The 13,958-nt window shown below is 34.5% G+C and overlaps 1 protein-coding gene across 7 annotated transcripts in view; it reads right to left on the bottom strand.

Moving 5' to 3' along the window:
• SKIC3 (SKI3 subunit of superkiller complex) overlaps positions 1-13,958 on the bottom strand; it is a 114,030-nt gene that overhangs the window by 99,179 nt on the left and 893 nt on the right. For 2 of the 7 annotated variants that reach the window (XM_074282042.1, XM_074282041.1), the window contains one exon: positions 2,629-2,786. The exons of 3 other annotated variants lie outside the window; for them this stretch is intronic. Coding sequence is in view for 1 of the 4 variants with exons in the window: in XM_074282039.1 (XP_074138140.1) it covers positions 7,005-7,021 (17 nt within the window). In the remaining 3 variants the exon portion in view is untranslated. Of the gene's footprint in view, positions 1-2,628; positions 2,787-7,004; positions 7,081-13,958 lie in introns of all 7 variants that reach the window. 2 more of the 7 variants (XM_074282040.1, XM_074282039.1) reach the window with 2 other exon arrangements.

The raw sequence follows: 13,958 nt of genomic DNA, 5'->3' as shown, positions 1-13,958 counted from the left end.
TTAAACTCTTAAAAAATTACTGCCAATCTCTCAAGTGTATAAATTCTTCAGGAATATTAAAGCAAAGCCAAAGATAAATTGTGACTCTCCTAAGGGATTAAATATACACAGAGAATTTACCACATAACTAATACTTACATCATAAAATGTATTATAAATAACTACAGATTTTAATTTGTCATACCTAAGCTTGGAGATTTACACTTCTATTTTAGCAATTATACCCAAGGAACTTCACAGTTTTATATGAAGGAAAAAAGTGTAATTTAAGGAAATAACTTGAAGCCAAAAAAGAAAGGAGGATTCACATGTTGTTATTTTTCAATTCATTAATCTTTATCATAAAGCTGATTTCAAACCATCTGAAACCCAGGTCTGTCCTTGACCTAATTTTGGCTGATATTTTACCAACAAGTTAGATGAAAATATAGATGATATGCTTAACAAAAATGCAAAGAAAAAAACTAAGGAATGGAGGAAATAACTAATACATGGAATGGCCGAATACTAGGTACCCCAACATCTTAACAAAGCTAAAATTTGAAGATGAAACTTAACAAAAATTAAGGATTAAGCTAGGCTTATTATCTATAATGATTACAGTATAGATAGTAAATCAATCATTCAACAAGTGCATTGGGGATACAGATTGTCCCCACTCTCAAAGATATTACATTCTTTCAAAGGAAACAATATATACATATAATTCTATTCAGAATAACTATAAGGTCATTTGGGAAAGTAGAACACACAGCTGGGAAGATGAGGATAGTAGTAGTTGAGCTGAGACATGAAAAGAAGAAAGAGATTGTACCAGGCAGAGAGAAAGACTGCAATATTCCAAGCATGGAGCCAGACATGCAAAGGCACAAAGACAGGAAAGAGAGTATCACATGTGAGAAACAGCAAGAATCTGGAAGATGGAAAGGGGGAATAATGGATATTCAACTAGAAAGATAGGTTGAAGCGGAGCTGTGAAGAGCTTTAAAATGAAGTTCATATTATCCTGAAAGCAGTAACAAACATTTCACATAAACCTATGAGTTTTAATAGACTACTAAGCTAAATGAATCAGCAGTATGATGTAGACCAGGAGTTCTCCAACTACGGCCAGTGGGCCAGATGTGGCCCACTGAGGACATTTATGCAGACCACCAGATTATGGCAAATGGGCTGAGGGGCAGAGACAGAGTGTGAGTTTTTGTTTTTATTATAGTCCGGCCCTCCAACAGTCTGAGGGACAGTGAACTGGCCCCCTATTTAAAAAGTTTGAGGAGCACTGATGTAGACCAATAAGCTAATGTAAACTTACATGACAACATTCAGAATGAATTTTACCAAGTTGAATCCTATCAAACAAATATGGCATAGAGGAATCAACAGTAGACTCAGACCAGAAAATGGGGTCTAAAGCCTAATTTAACCTCTTTAAACCTCAGTTTCCTTATGTGGAAAATGGGAATCAGAAAATAAATGGTTAGCAAAGATGTTAAAGATCAATTAATTCAATTCCTTCACTTTACAAATGAGAAAACAAAAGGTTAAGTAACTTGTTAAAGGTAGATATGCAGTAAACTGCAGTCTGGATTTGAATCCAGATCCTTTTGACTCCAATTTTTGTTCTATTTCTACTATAGTGTATAACTTTCTGAATTAAGTTCTTAATAAACTAGAAGGTACAGCTATAAATGTAAATTGTTATTACTGTAACCAATTCTGAGTATCCCACTGTAGAAGAGCCATGGAAAAGTTATAGTGTATCCTGAGGAAGATTTCAAGAGGGAAGGAGATATTATGCCAGTAGTTACAGCAGCTGAAAAAGCTAAGGATTACCCTGGAGAAAGGGGCAGGGCCCAAGAGCTGTCCCAAAGGATTATCAATTGGAAGACAGATAAGCTTTGTAGCCCTTGAAGCAGTAGAAAAAACCAAGAATAACTGGAAGATTTTTTAAAGAGTTGCAAATTTTAGTTTCTTAGTAAGTTGATGAAAAACAGAAAGAGTTAATTCTGGAATACAAAATTCTCCATCATCTCAAAGAAAGGCTTTAAAGACACCTACTAGGCATTTTGGAAATCAAATTCATACTTCATTATCTACTACAAATAATAATGCCTTGGATTTATCTAGTGTCTATTCTTCAACATTTCATACATATTTAAATTACCTTTAAAACATGTTTAGGAAGTAAATTGGAAATGGCACTATACCACATCAAATTCTGACGATGTGTTAAAATGGAGACAGGGAGTTGGCTCCTGGGATAGGGTATTGGATCTGGAGTCAGGAAAACTGGCGTTCATATTCAGTTTCAACCACTGTGTGACCTTAGGTGAGTCATTTAACCTATTCAACTTAGTCCAATGGAACAGAAAATGGCAAACCAAAGAAGTCAAGTACAACTTCTAGACTACAAAAACCAAAACCAGAAAAGCAATCCTTCATTTAATATAATACACCAATAAAAGTTGAAGTTAACAAGAAGTAAAAAGACAACTACTATGTAAATCACTTAGCTGCAATCTGGATTTAATGCTATTTGTAAGGCAGAAATGAGACTTTCTGATGGCTACAACCAGACATACAATTTTTTAAAATATGACTTTGGCAATTTTTACATCATGATCTTACCTGACAATTTTCTTGACTTAAATTTATAAGTGCAGTTATCAGATACTTTTTATTTAAAGGATTATAAATCTTGATTGGAGAGGCCAGTAAATTTTAATGTTAAATTCACACTAAAATTTCTTCAAGCTGAAGAATCCTTTGGTAAAAATAGCTGCAAACTAAGAAAAATAATCATTGTTATTTTGGGTTTTTCTGATGAATAATACCGAATATTTTGCAAATGGGAAGGAAATAATTTAAAATGGCAAAATGGAAGGGGCCATTTTAAAATGCTCAGAATTCAAAAGAAAAAAAATTTCCATCAATTTTCACTCTGAAAGATTTTTTGCATTTATCCTTTCCTTTCCATTTCTCCTACCACCACTTAAGTCTGGATACTTAACAAACACTTCTTGCCTGATCTGAAGGATCTTGGTCTCTTCCCTTCTCCAATATATTCTACATATTACTATCTTGCCACTGCTCTTTGAACCAATTCACTTGCAAATCATGGTATAACCTCCTAGATGGCAAGGTCTTCTTCCAGAACAACAAACAACCACCTAATATACTTAATAGTCTTGAAAGCTCTTCTAAAAAGCATCATTAGCTCTCAATTGTCTATTTAAATAAAGTACAAATTTTTTAGTCTAGAAAAGTCTTCTACAATCTAGCTCTAAATTTCCTTTGCCCCCTTGTAGCAAGCACTGTACTCCCCATATATCTCATACAATCAAGCCAAATTGACTTTTTTTTATCATTTGTTACTATAAACTTTCTTACTTCCATACCACCCCATTTCCTTGAAATGCTCTACTGATTCCAACTCCTGAAATTCTACCCCATTTCCCTTAAAACACAAGCTCAAATACTTTCTCTTAACTTTCTCTGGTGTCTCTAGACAAAGATAATTCACCTTTCTCTAAACTTTCATACTTTATACTTTTTTTTGAATATCATGGGAGGTAGAGTAGTAAAACCACACTAGTTTTAAAGTCAATGCTCTACCTTGTTAAGCTGACATTTACACAGAGCTTTTAGGTTTGCATATGCTTTGCATAAATTATCTCATTTGATTCTCATCTATAAAATGAAAGGAGATTAGATGATATCTAAGTTGCTTTCTAATTCTAAAATCTCATTCCCTTCTATTTTGTATTACATAATTATTTGTTTATCTCTTCTCTGCCCTATATGACAAGTTCTTGAAATCAATGAAGATGTTTTATTCACCTTTAGTCTTTGGGGACAGTAAGTCCTAGATTTGAATCCCACTTTAGAATTCTTCTCAGCCTCAGTTTACTGAATTCTAAAATGGGCAAAATAATAGCACCCATTTTAAAGGCTGCTATAAGAGGCAAATGCAAATACCTGTAAAATGTTTGCAGACTTAGGAGTACCATATATGCTTTTTTTTTTTAACTGCCAACCAAGCCTAATAGTGTGCACAGAATAGGCAAGCAATGACTGTTTGCTAAATGACCTTCCCAATATTTAAACAATATCACATTTTAAAAAGGATACAAAAGAAACAACCAATAACTACTATTTAATTTCATGTCTCAGTAGGCTAAATAGAAAGCATAGTATAGTGGATGGATTGCCAGGCTTGCAATGTAGAAAGACCCAGGGTCAAATTCTGTCTCAGACTATTTGTGATTTGATCTGTTTGTGGCTCTTATCTCCTCATCTGTAAAATGAGATAACTATAATATTTATGTTCTCTGGGTTGTTGTGAGAATCAAACAAGATAATGTATTTGTAATGTCCTTTAGACACCATATCTCACTTATTACTATTATCAGGTAACACAGAAAGATCATTGAACCCAAGAAGCTTCTCATCTAAAGACATAATACATATGTATAACCATTTTAAAATAAAATATTAAACTACATAGTACTTAGAGTACAAAGAGGATCTCTATGGGCAGGAATAAACAAAAAAGAGATATAGAGAGAAGAAAGAGCTCAACTATGTCCAGAAAAATTAATTTGCTTTTTCAAAGGATAGGATGAATATAGTTCATGAATATAAACAAAAGTCTCAATGACTAGGAAGCATATAAGACAGTGAGAAAATCAACTTACTATAAAAAAAAAGGAAACAAAGTATAGAGGGCCTCAAAAGTCAAAACAGCAAAAGTTTGGAGTTCATTTAACAAACAGTAGTGAACCAGCACAGGAGGTTTTTACATAAGTAATATGTAAAGTTCTCTAAAGGGTACCTCACTCCCCAAAAGACTACTTTACTGATAATCCAAAATATTCAGCAATCTTTCACATCAATGAAGTTTCTTACTCTATAAATTAAATGTCCCATGTTCTAGATTAAGTCTCCTGTTCTTTTCGTCCTGATCTTTTTCTTCCTTTAATTTACAAAAATATTTAACTTGCCAGTCTCTGGCTTTTGATTCAATGATTCCCCAGAGTACTGCTCCCCTATTCAAAATTTTCCAAGGACTGAACATCTTCTTTGCCCTAATTTGTACTATATGTAGCTCTTCTTGCTCTGCTCTTCCAAGCAGATATATGATAATAAGAACAATGGCTATGCCATTTTTTTAATCTTTGTGCCTATAGTATCTGGACCAGTGCTTCACAGTGACATTTAATGAATGGTCACTGAATGAATAAGAATTGATTAAGCACCCCAAATTGAATCCAATTAGTCTTCCCGACTCGACCAGGTATTTTACAACTCAGGTGCCTTGCTCTTACCTGCTCTTATTCTCCAAGGTACTAACTGTTAAAATTTCCTTGAACATAATGTTAGATCCATTTATTATTAGTTCCATTTATATTGTTATAGTTAAAAAGTATATCATTTTCCACCTTCTGGCTAATTCATTTTGTATTAATCCATATAAGTATCATATTGCTTTTTCTTATAGTAATACTCTATTATATTCTTTAGCCTTTCCCTAGTCAATGGATAACTAATTTTTCTCAGTTTTTTGTTACTACAAAAAAATGTTGCTATAAATATCCTGGCAAAGAGGAGAGTTTCATTTCTGTCTCTGATCTCTTTAGGGACTATGCCTAACAGAAGGATTTCTAGATCAAACTAGAGATATATTAATCACTTTGCTAGCATAATTCTAAAATGAGAATTCTACCAATTCATAGCTCCATCATCAACGAAGTAACTATTGTGGCTCTTTCCATATTTCTTTTAATATTAACTATTTCCATTTTTTATCATCTTCACCAATTTGTTGAGTGTAAATTGAAACCATATAATTACATTTCTTTTTATTAATATAAAACAGTAAGTCTTTTACAAATTAAATTTCTACAGATTAAGCAGTTACAGTAATACTGAAACAAAAACAAAATAGTCTTGCGGGCAAAGAGTTTATATTCTACTAAGAACATAAAACACATAGAAGCTGAGTAAACAAAAAGTAATTTGAGGAAGGAACTAGGAACTCAGGTCAGGAAAGTTTTCATGAAGAAGCGAGGCTGAGTTTTGAAAGAAGTCAAGGACAATAATAAACAGAAATAAGTTGGAAAAACATTTTAAACATGGAGATTAGCTGTCTCCACAAAGAAACACACATGGGAGATAGGAACCCAAGTATGGATACCAATTAAGAGGCCAATATGGTTAGAAGAGAAAGTGCATGAACAAATGAAGTAATAAATTAATTCTAGAAAGGTACACTGGAGGCAGATTGTAAAAGGCTGGGGAATTACTATTTTTTCCCTAGAAGCAATACTGAACATTCTGAGCAGAATGCTTTAGAAAAATAATTTTGGCAGTGCAGAAGAAAAGGTAGAGACAGGAAAGACTAGCAAAGAGGTAATATGATAGTCTATATGACAGGTAATAACTACTTATAGCAAAGGCCTTTAAGCAGAAATAAGAGGATAATAATAATAACAGTTAACATTGCCATTCAACACATATCAGGCCAAAGACTATGCTAAGTATTTTACATTTAATTCATTTGAGCTTCACAGCAACCCAGGGAGGTAGGTGCTATTACTATCCCCAAGTTAAGGATGAGAAAATTGAGGCAAACCAGGGTTAGGTGACTTACCTAGGGTCACACAGTTATTGTTTGGGACAGGTTCAAACAAAAGTCATTCTAATTCCTAGTCCTATATTACATTCTCTACACCAACGGTCTATAAGATAGAATCAATCAAAATTAATAATCAATTAGATGTAGCGTTTGAGGGAGAAGAGAAGTCAAAACTGATTCCAACATTTATATGAAAAGGAAGTATCTGACTCTGCCAGCACAATGAGGGCCTTGAGAATATAACAAAAAATACAAGTCCTTCTACTCAAGGAGCTTACAGTCTATAAAAAAAACACAACTGCACATCTTTAAACCTTTTTGCTGAAATGTACAGATGAAACTATCATTAAATAGTCTATGTGCTTACCTTTGGACCACTATCATCACTTCTATCTTTTATCTTGCTGGACAGAATTTCAGACAGCATTTCATCCATCCTTCATCTAGTTAAATGTAACAAATAAGACATAAAATTCAAGATCCTGAAACCTAATATTTAAATTTTTCTTCAAAATAGATCAAATTAACTAATTCTTTAATTTAGTGCAGCTGAGCAATTAAAATTAAAGCATGGTAAGAGAGAAGAGGCATAAGGGCTAAGGTCAGCCAGGTTTCACACTAGATCTTCTCATTAAGCCTCGGCCTCCTTCTCACCCCGGAACATTGCTCTCTGCCCTTAAGTCTTTTTTTCCTCATGATGAGCCCCTCCAGGCCAACCAAATATCATTCCTCTCTAGGTTGTTTTTTTGATTTATAGGATTTTTATCACCATGACCCTGTATAGGGACCTACATTGAAATAGGTGGGAAACATTTTTTTTTTGCTTGTACTTATTCCTCTAAGTTTTCACAAATACCCACACATTAACAAGCAGTTAATAAGTGCTTGCTATTGACTTAAAAAATATGCCAGAGATTTCGTCAACAAACCACAAGGTAGAAAATGACCGACAACTGATCAATTTATACCTATTATATTTTTAATTTAAGACTTAATTACTTAACTGAAACTTGGACAGGATAATGCAATAGAAAGAATTTGGAGTCAGAGGACTCCTGGCTAGATTAGAATCCTAGCTGTGACTTATTGCCTGGATAACCTTGGGCAAATCACTTTACCAGTCTACCTGTTTTCTCATTTGTAACAGGAGAGTTAGTACTAGATCATCACTGAAATTTCTTACAGTTCAAAATCTAAGATCATATATACACCCAAAATTATCAATCTTCTCCCACTGTATTTCAGTTCAATTCAGTAAGTACCTATTAGTGTCAGGCACTGTGCTTCATGAGAAGGATAAAAACAAAAGCAAGTTTCTGCCCTTGAGTCAAGAAAGCAGAGAAAAACAAAAGTAAATAAACTAAATAAAAATATACACATAGTAACTTGGGAGGGAAGACTGGAAACACTAGCACTGGGAAGGTGGTGTCAGCAAAAGGCCCTTACAATAATTGTCCCACACAGTCTTCTTTACAGCCTAGCTTAACTAATTCACAATCCTGAATTTGGGGGTCACAGAATTATGATTACCAGTAAATGTTTGATTTGCATACCTGTTTTATATATCTGTATGTCTAGAATCACATAAAAATTTCTCAGGCTGAATGGAAAAAGTTTAAGAAGTCCTGCTTTACATTATATGAGAGAGTCTATGTAGTGGAACTAAGAAGGTAGAGCATTCAAAGCCCCAAACCATATGCTATGCAAAGGGATGAATGGTCCTGTGCAGCAAACAATGAGTAATGTGGCTTGAAGATAAGAATAGTAAAGTAAATCTGGAAAGACAAAATGGAGCCAGATTATAAAGAACTTAAGGAGCCACTGAAACTTTTTGAGAAAGAAACATTTTTTGCACAAACTAGAAGTTTGTGCAAAGCACCTAAGATTAGAAAGGAAGTAGAAAGCTGGGAAACAATTTTTACAACCAGTGTTTCTGATAAGGGCCTTATTTCTAAAACACTGAGAGAACTGAATCAAATTTATAAAAATACAAGTCACTGCCCAACTGATAAGTGGTCAAAGGATATGAATAGACAATTTTCAGATAAAGTAAATTAAAACCAACTATAGCACTATTTAAAAATCACTATTGATTAAAGAAGTGTAAATTAAAACCACACTGAGATACTACCTCATACCCATTAGATTGTCTGAGAGGAAAAGATAATGATCACTTATCGGAGGGGATATGGGAAAAGTGGGACACTAATGCATTATTTATGGAGAGAAACGAGAAAGGAAGAAACATGGGACAGCATATGCTTTAGGAATACCCGTTTTGAGAGTTCTAAAAAATGTATTAGAGAGGAAAAGGCTAGAGTAAAACTAATTAGGCTACAGCAGTGTTACAGAGAACTGTAAAGGATCCAATGAGGATGATAGCTGTGAGTGGAAGGAAAAGAAAATATGGATACAAGAGACGTAGGGGACTGAATGAATAGGACAGAGATAACTGTGAGTGGTGAAAGAATTGAGATCCAGAGCAATACGAATAGGAAAAATGGTGGTACCCTCAGGGGAAAGATGAGTTCAGTTTTGGTCATATGGAGTCTAAAATGTCTCCCAGACATCTGAGCAGAGACCTACAGTGATGACCCAGTGAAATGGGACTTCAACAGATATTTGAGATGTAGATTGGCCAGCCAACTGCATTAAGACGATAACTGAACTCATCAGAATTAATAAGATAACCAAAAGAATACAAAGAGAGGTCCTGAGTGACTAAAGTACATAAACATACATAGGGGACATAACATCAGTGCTAATTCAGAAAAGGAGAATGAGAAACTGCACTTATACTAAAAATAGAAACAAAAAAATTTGTGTCAAAAAATTCAGGGAAAAGTATCTGAGAAGATCAATGGATCAAAGTGTTCAAGTGCTACAGAGAGGTCAAAAGGATGAGGACAGGGAAGAAGAATCCAGTCACTGGATTAAACTATGTTATTACTGGTGATTTCGATAAGAGCAACTTCAGTTAAATACTGGAATCAGAAGTCAGACTGTTAAGAAGTTAAATAAGAGGTAAAGAAGCCAAAGCAACAAGTACGGATTGTTTTATTTTGTTTTTTTTTCCCTTAAAAAAAAGTTTGGCTATGAAAGGGAACAGAGATGAAGGATGTTCCCTTAAGATAATGACAAGATCAAGTGAAGGTCATGACAATTAGAAGAGCTCATCACATTTGCAAGTAGGTAGGAAAAATCAGTAGATGGAACTGACAATTTAGGAAGGGTAAAGTGGAAATGCCTGAAGGGATAAACTCCAAAAATAAGTGGGAGAAAAGAAATTATTAAAGGAATATATAAAGGGCCACAGCTTCAACAGAAACTGAAACAAAATTAAAAGAAATGGAAGATCATGTTCAAACGATCTGATGTGAAAAACTGAGAAGGGGAGATTCTTTAAGACAAATGACTTCAGGACCCATATGTGCAAAAATGTTTGGAGCAGTTCTTTTTGTGGTGACAAGGAAACCCATCAATTGATGAACAACTCAGTAAGTTACGGAATATAAATATGATGGAAAACTATTGTACTTTAAGAAATGATGAGCAAGCTGATTTCATAAAAACCTGGAAAGATTTACATAAACTCAAGTTCAGTGAGCATAACCAGGAAAACATTGTACTCAGTAACAGCAAGATTATGTGTTGATCAACTATGACAGACTTAACTCTTCTCCACAATACATTGATCCAAGTCAATTCCAATAGGCATAGGGATGGAAAATACCATCTGAATCCAGAGAGAGATCAATGGAGACTGAATGCAGATCAAAGCATACTATTTTCACACCTTTTGGGGGGTTTGCTTTTTTCTTTCTCGTATTTTTTTCCTTTTGTTCTGATTTTTCTTTCCCAACATGACTAATATAGAACTATGTTTTAAATGACTATACAAGTATAACTTATATAAGACTGCTTCCTATCTTGAGTAAAAAAAATCTGGAACTAAAAACTTTGCAAAAATGAATGCTGAAAACTATTTTTACATGTAATTGGAAAAACAGAATACTATTGAATTTTTTAAAAAGAGATAGATGACTTCAACTGTCTCAGTAAAATACTTCTCTCCTGAGAAGATAGGGAATGGTTTCAATAATGGAGGAAAGATTCAGAAAAACTGTTGGGAATTGGACCAGTCTGAGAAGAGAAAAACTAATACCATGCATGGTTAAGTGCCCATGTGAGATTAGATAACGTTATAGTGCACTGGTCAGAATGTTGTCCAACTAGCTGGAGGTAATTAGGTAGCAAAAAATATAAAGCCCTAGGTCTGGACCTAAGTTCAAATCTAGCTCAAACTTAAAAGTTATGAGATACTGGGCAAAACACGAACTTGTCTCAGTTTCCCCAGCTATAAAATGGGTATAATAAGAGCACATACCTTGAAGTGTTGTTGAGAAGATCAAATAAGGTAATATCTGTAAAGTGTTTAGCACACTGAGGGGCAGATGGGAAACACAGAAAGGGCAGATGATAGCATTAATAGGGTTAGATTTAGAAAGGGATAAACAATAATAGGACAAAAGGGTAAAGGATTTTAAGGTAGGAGTAATAGTGGACTTTTATATAAAAATAACAAAAGGCAAGTGAGGCCACTGTAAGTGTGATGTACTTGGAAAGCAGAAAGGAACAGTCAAGTTAAAGGCTTTACATTTATGCCTATTAAATAATACATTAGATTCTAGCCTGGAAAAAAATCTTTCTGTATGCTGACTTTATTATTCAACATTGGCTATCCAACCTAGCTTTCTGCTATCTGAAAATTTTATATGTGAACAATCTAGGTTCTCTCTTCTCACTTCCTCCCTTCCTTTCCTCCCAAAGGAGGTCTCCCTCCTTCCAAAGATCTTTAATTAGTCCCTAAATTGGTAGTGCTTTCCCTATGAGATTATCTCCAATTTACACTGGACAGTTTTGTGTGTATATGTATTTTTATAGACAAACACACATATATTTGCATGTTATCTTCCCCTCAAATGAACTGATAGAGAAGAGAAAGCAATACCAGAACAATTTAATACATTATTCTAAATACAAACAATTTTGATAAACTTTAACAACTCTGACAATGTAATAGCCAACTATAATTCCAAAGGACTGAAGCTGAATTATGTGCTCTATTTCCTGAAAGAGAAAAGATAGATCCAAGATAAAGAATTTTTGAATTTGGAAAATAAGGGGATATGTTTTACTTGACAATACATATTTGTAACAAGCATTTTGTTTTCCTTTTAAAGTAAAGAGGGAGAAAAAATGCTTGCTAAATGAAAAATAATACATGTTGTCTTTCCCATTAGAATGTGAAATCCTTCAGGACAGGGAGCATGTTTTTCTCCCAGAGCTTAGCAAAATGCCTAGTGCTTACATAGTAAGTACCTAATAAATGCTTGATTGAAAAAAAAAAAAAAAAGTTCAAGCAGATTTCCTGAAGTACACCTCTAGAGACCTCATTCCCAAGTTGAAGAAACATTAAGTGCTACTCTTTGATAATAACCATTAAACCAGTTTTGAATCCACCTAGCATTACCTACATTTCCCTACCATAAGAATAGCATGAGATTGCCAAATGCAATTTTAAAATCTAATAAATATACAGGGCAGGGCCAAGATAGCAGAGTAACAGGCAGGAACTTGCCCAACCTCTCCCCCAAAATATTCCAAATTCCTTTAAATATTGGCTCTAAACAAAATTTAAGAGCAACAAAACATCCCAAAAAAATGAAGTAGAACATTTCCCAAGACAACTTAGAAGCTCAGCAGAAAAGGTCTGTGGAAGCAGAGTGGGACCCTAGCATCAGTAAGATGGGATCTTTGAACCAAATCAGCAGCAGTGCTAGAGGCTTCTGGAGCTCTCAAGCCGGGGACACCAAGGAAGATTCAGAAGGTCAGTGGAGAGGGTGGCCACAGGGTGGGGGTCTGATGTGCAATCCCAGCATAGTTCTGAACAGAGGATCCCCTGCCCCCATCAGGACAGTATATCTTACACCTACAAAGGGGCAGAGACAAACCTAACAACTCCAGGGCAGAACAGAGTACTTGTGGTCAGATTCCTGGAAGGATTTTTGAAAACAGCTACACAAAACCTCTGAAGCTTAAGACAATGTTCCCTCCACTTTGGAAACAGCCCTACTTTAATAGTTAAAAGTGGAGTAATAGGCCAGGAAAATGAGCAGAAAATTTAAAAGTTCCTGATCATTGAAAGTTATGATGATGACAAGGAGGATCAAAACACACATTAAAAGATAACAAAGTCAAAGCTCCTACAGCCAAAGCCTCCAAAAAAAAATAAGAATTGAGCTCTGGTCATGGAAGAGCTCAAAAAGGACTTTGAAAATCAAATAAGAGATAGAAGAAAAATTAGGGAAGAAATTGAGAGGTGCAAAAGGAAATATAAAATGTAAAAAAGGAAATTAAAAAATAAAAAAATTATTTTTAATGTTTTATTGATATCTTTTACCTATATATTACATTAATTTCCCATTCTTTCCTCCAGCAAAGTGAATCCCTACTTGAAACAATAAAAAAAAAAATTAAGCAAAAACATCCTATATGGAGCTCATGTCCTACAGAACCTATTCTTGAAGTCACGTTCACTTTTTGTGAATGAAGCTTCCTTTTCAATATATTCATTAACCATCACTTGAATAATTCATTTCAAAGTTCTGTTAGAAACTAATGACAATTACTTTGTAGACTTTATTCTCATTTTTTCTTGAAAATTGGATGTTTTTCCTTCTCCAGTCTGGCATTAGCTCTCTTGCTCTCTATATGTCAAAAATCATCAACCCGGGTCAGCAATCACCTGACAAATCTTTTCTTCATTATATAAGCATGTAGATCACTTGGGTCTGGTAACTTGAACTCAAAGGCAACTAGGTACTGTCTTACTAATTCCTTAACTGTCTTTTCCTGCTTGTTAGTCATTGTTGTATTTTTCATTAAAGAATCTTAGTCTTAGTAGAGAAAAGAGAAAATCAAAATCTTTCTGTCAGAGTTCCAAAATCCAGAGAATATCTTACACATTCTTAGGTTTCCTTTCCAGCATCAAGTCATTTTAGACATTAGTATCTTTCACATTTTTACAGCTTTAGACAACCTACTTCTGACATTTTAGCTCCGTGAACAATTACTACTTTGCAGCTCGCTGGAAGGCGCTTTTTCACTGGGGAACACTACAACAATGACCACAGATTTAGGGCGATAAGGACCCCATGGGTTGAATCACAAGGCTTCCTTTCCCAAAGAAGGAATGCCAGGCCTACTGCAGTTACATGACTTGCCCAGGGTCACACAGCTACTAAGAGAAGATCTGAGT

This window comes from Sminthopsis crassicaudata, chromosome 1 (assembly GCF_048593235.1).
Source record: "Sminthopsis crassicaudata isolate SCR6 chromosome 1, ASM4859323v1, whole genome shotgun sequence".
Lineage (NCBI taxonomy): Eukaryota > Metazoa > Chordata > Mammalia > Dasyuromorphia > Dasyuridae > Sminthopsis > Sminthopsis crassicaudata.
Note: the sequence above shows the minus strand (reverse complement) of the source record. Positions and strands in the feature narration are given on the sequence as shown.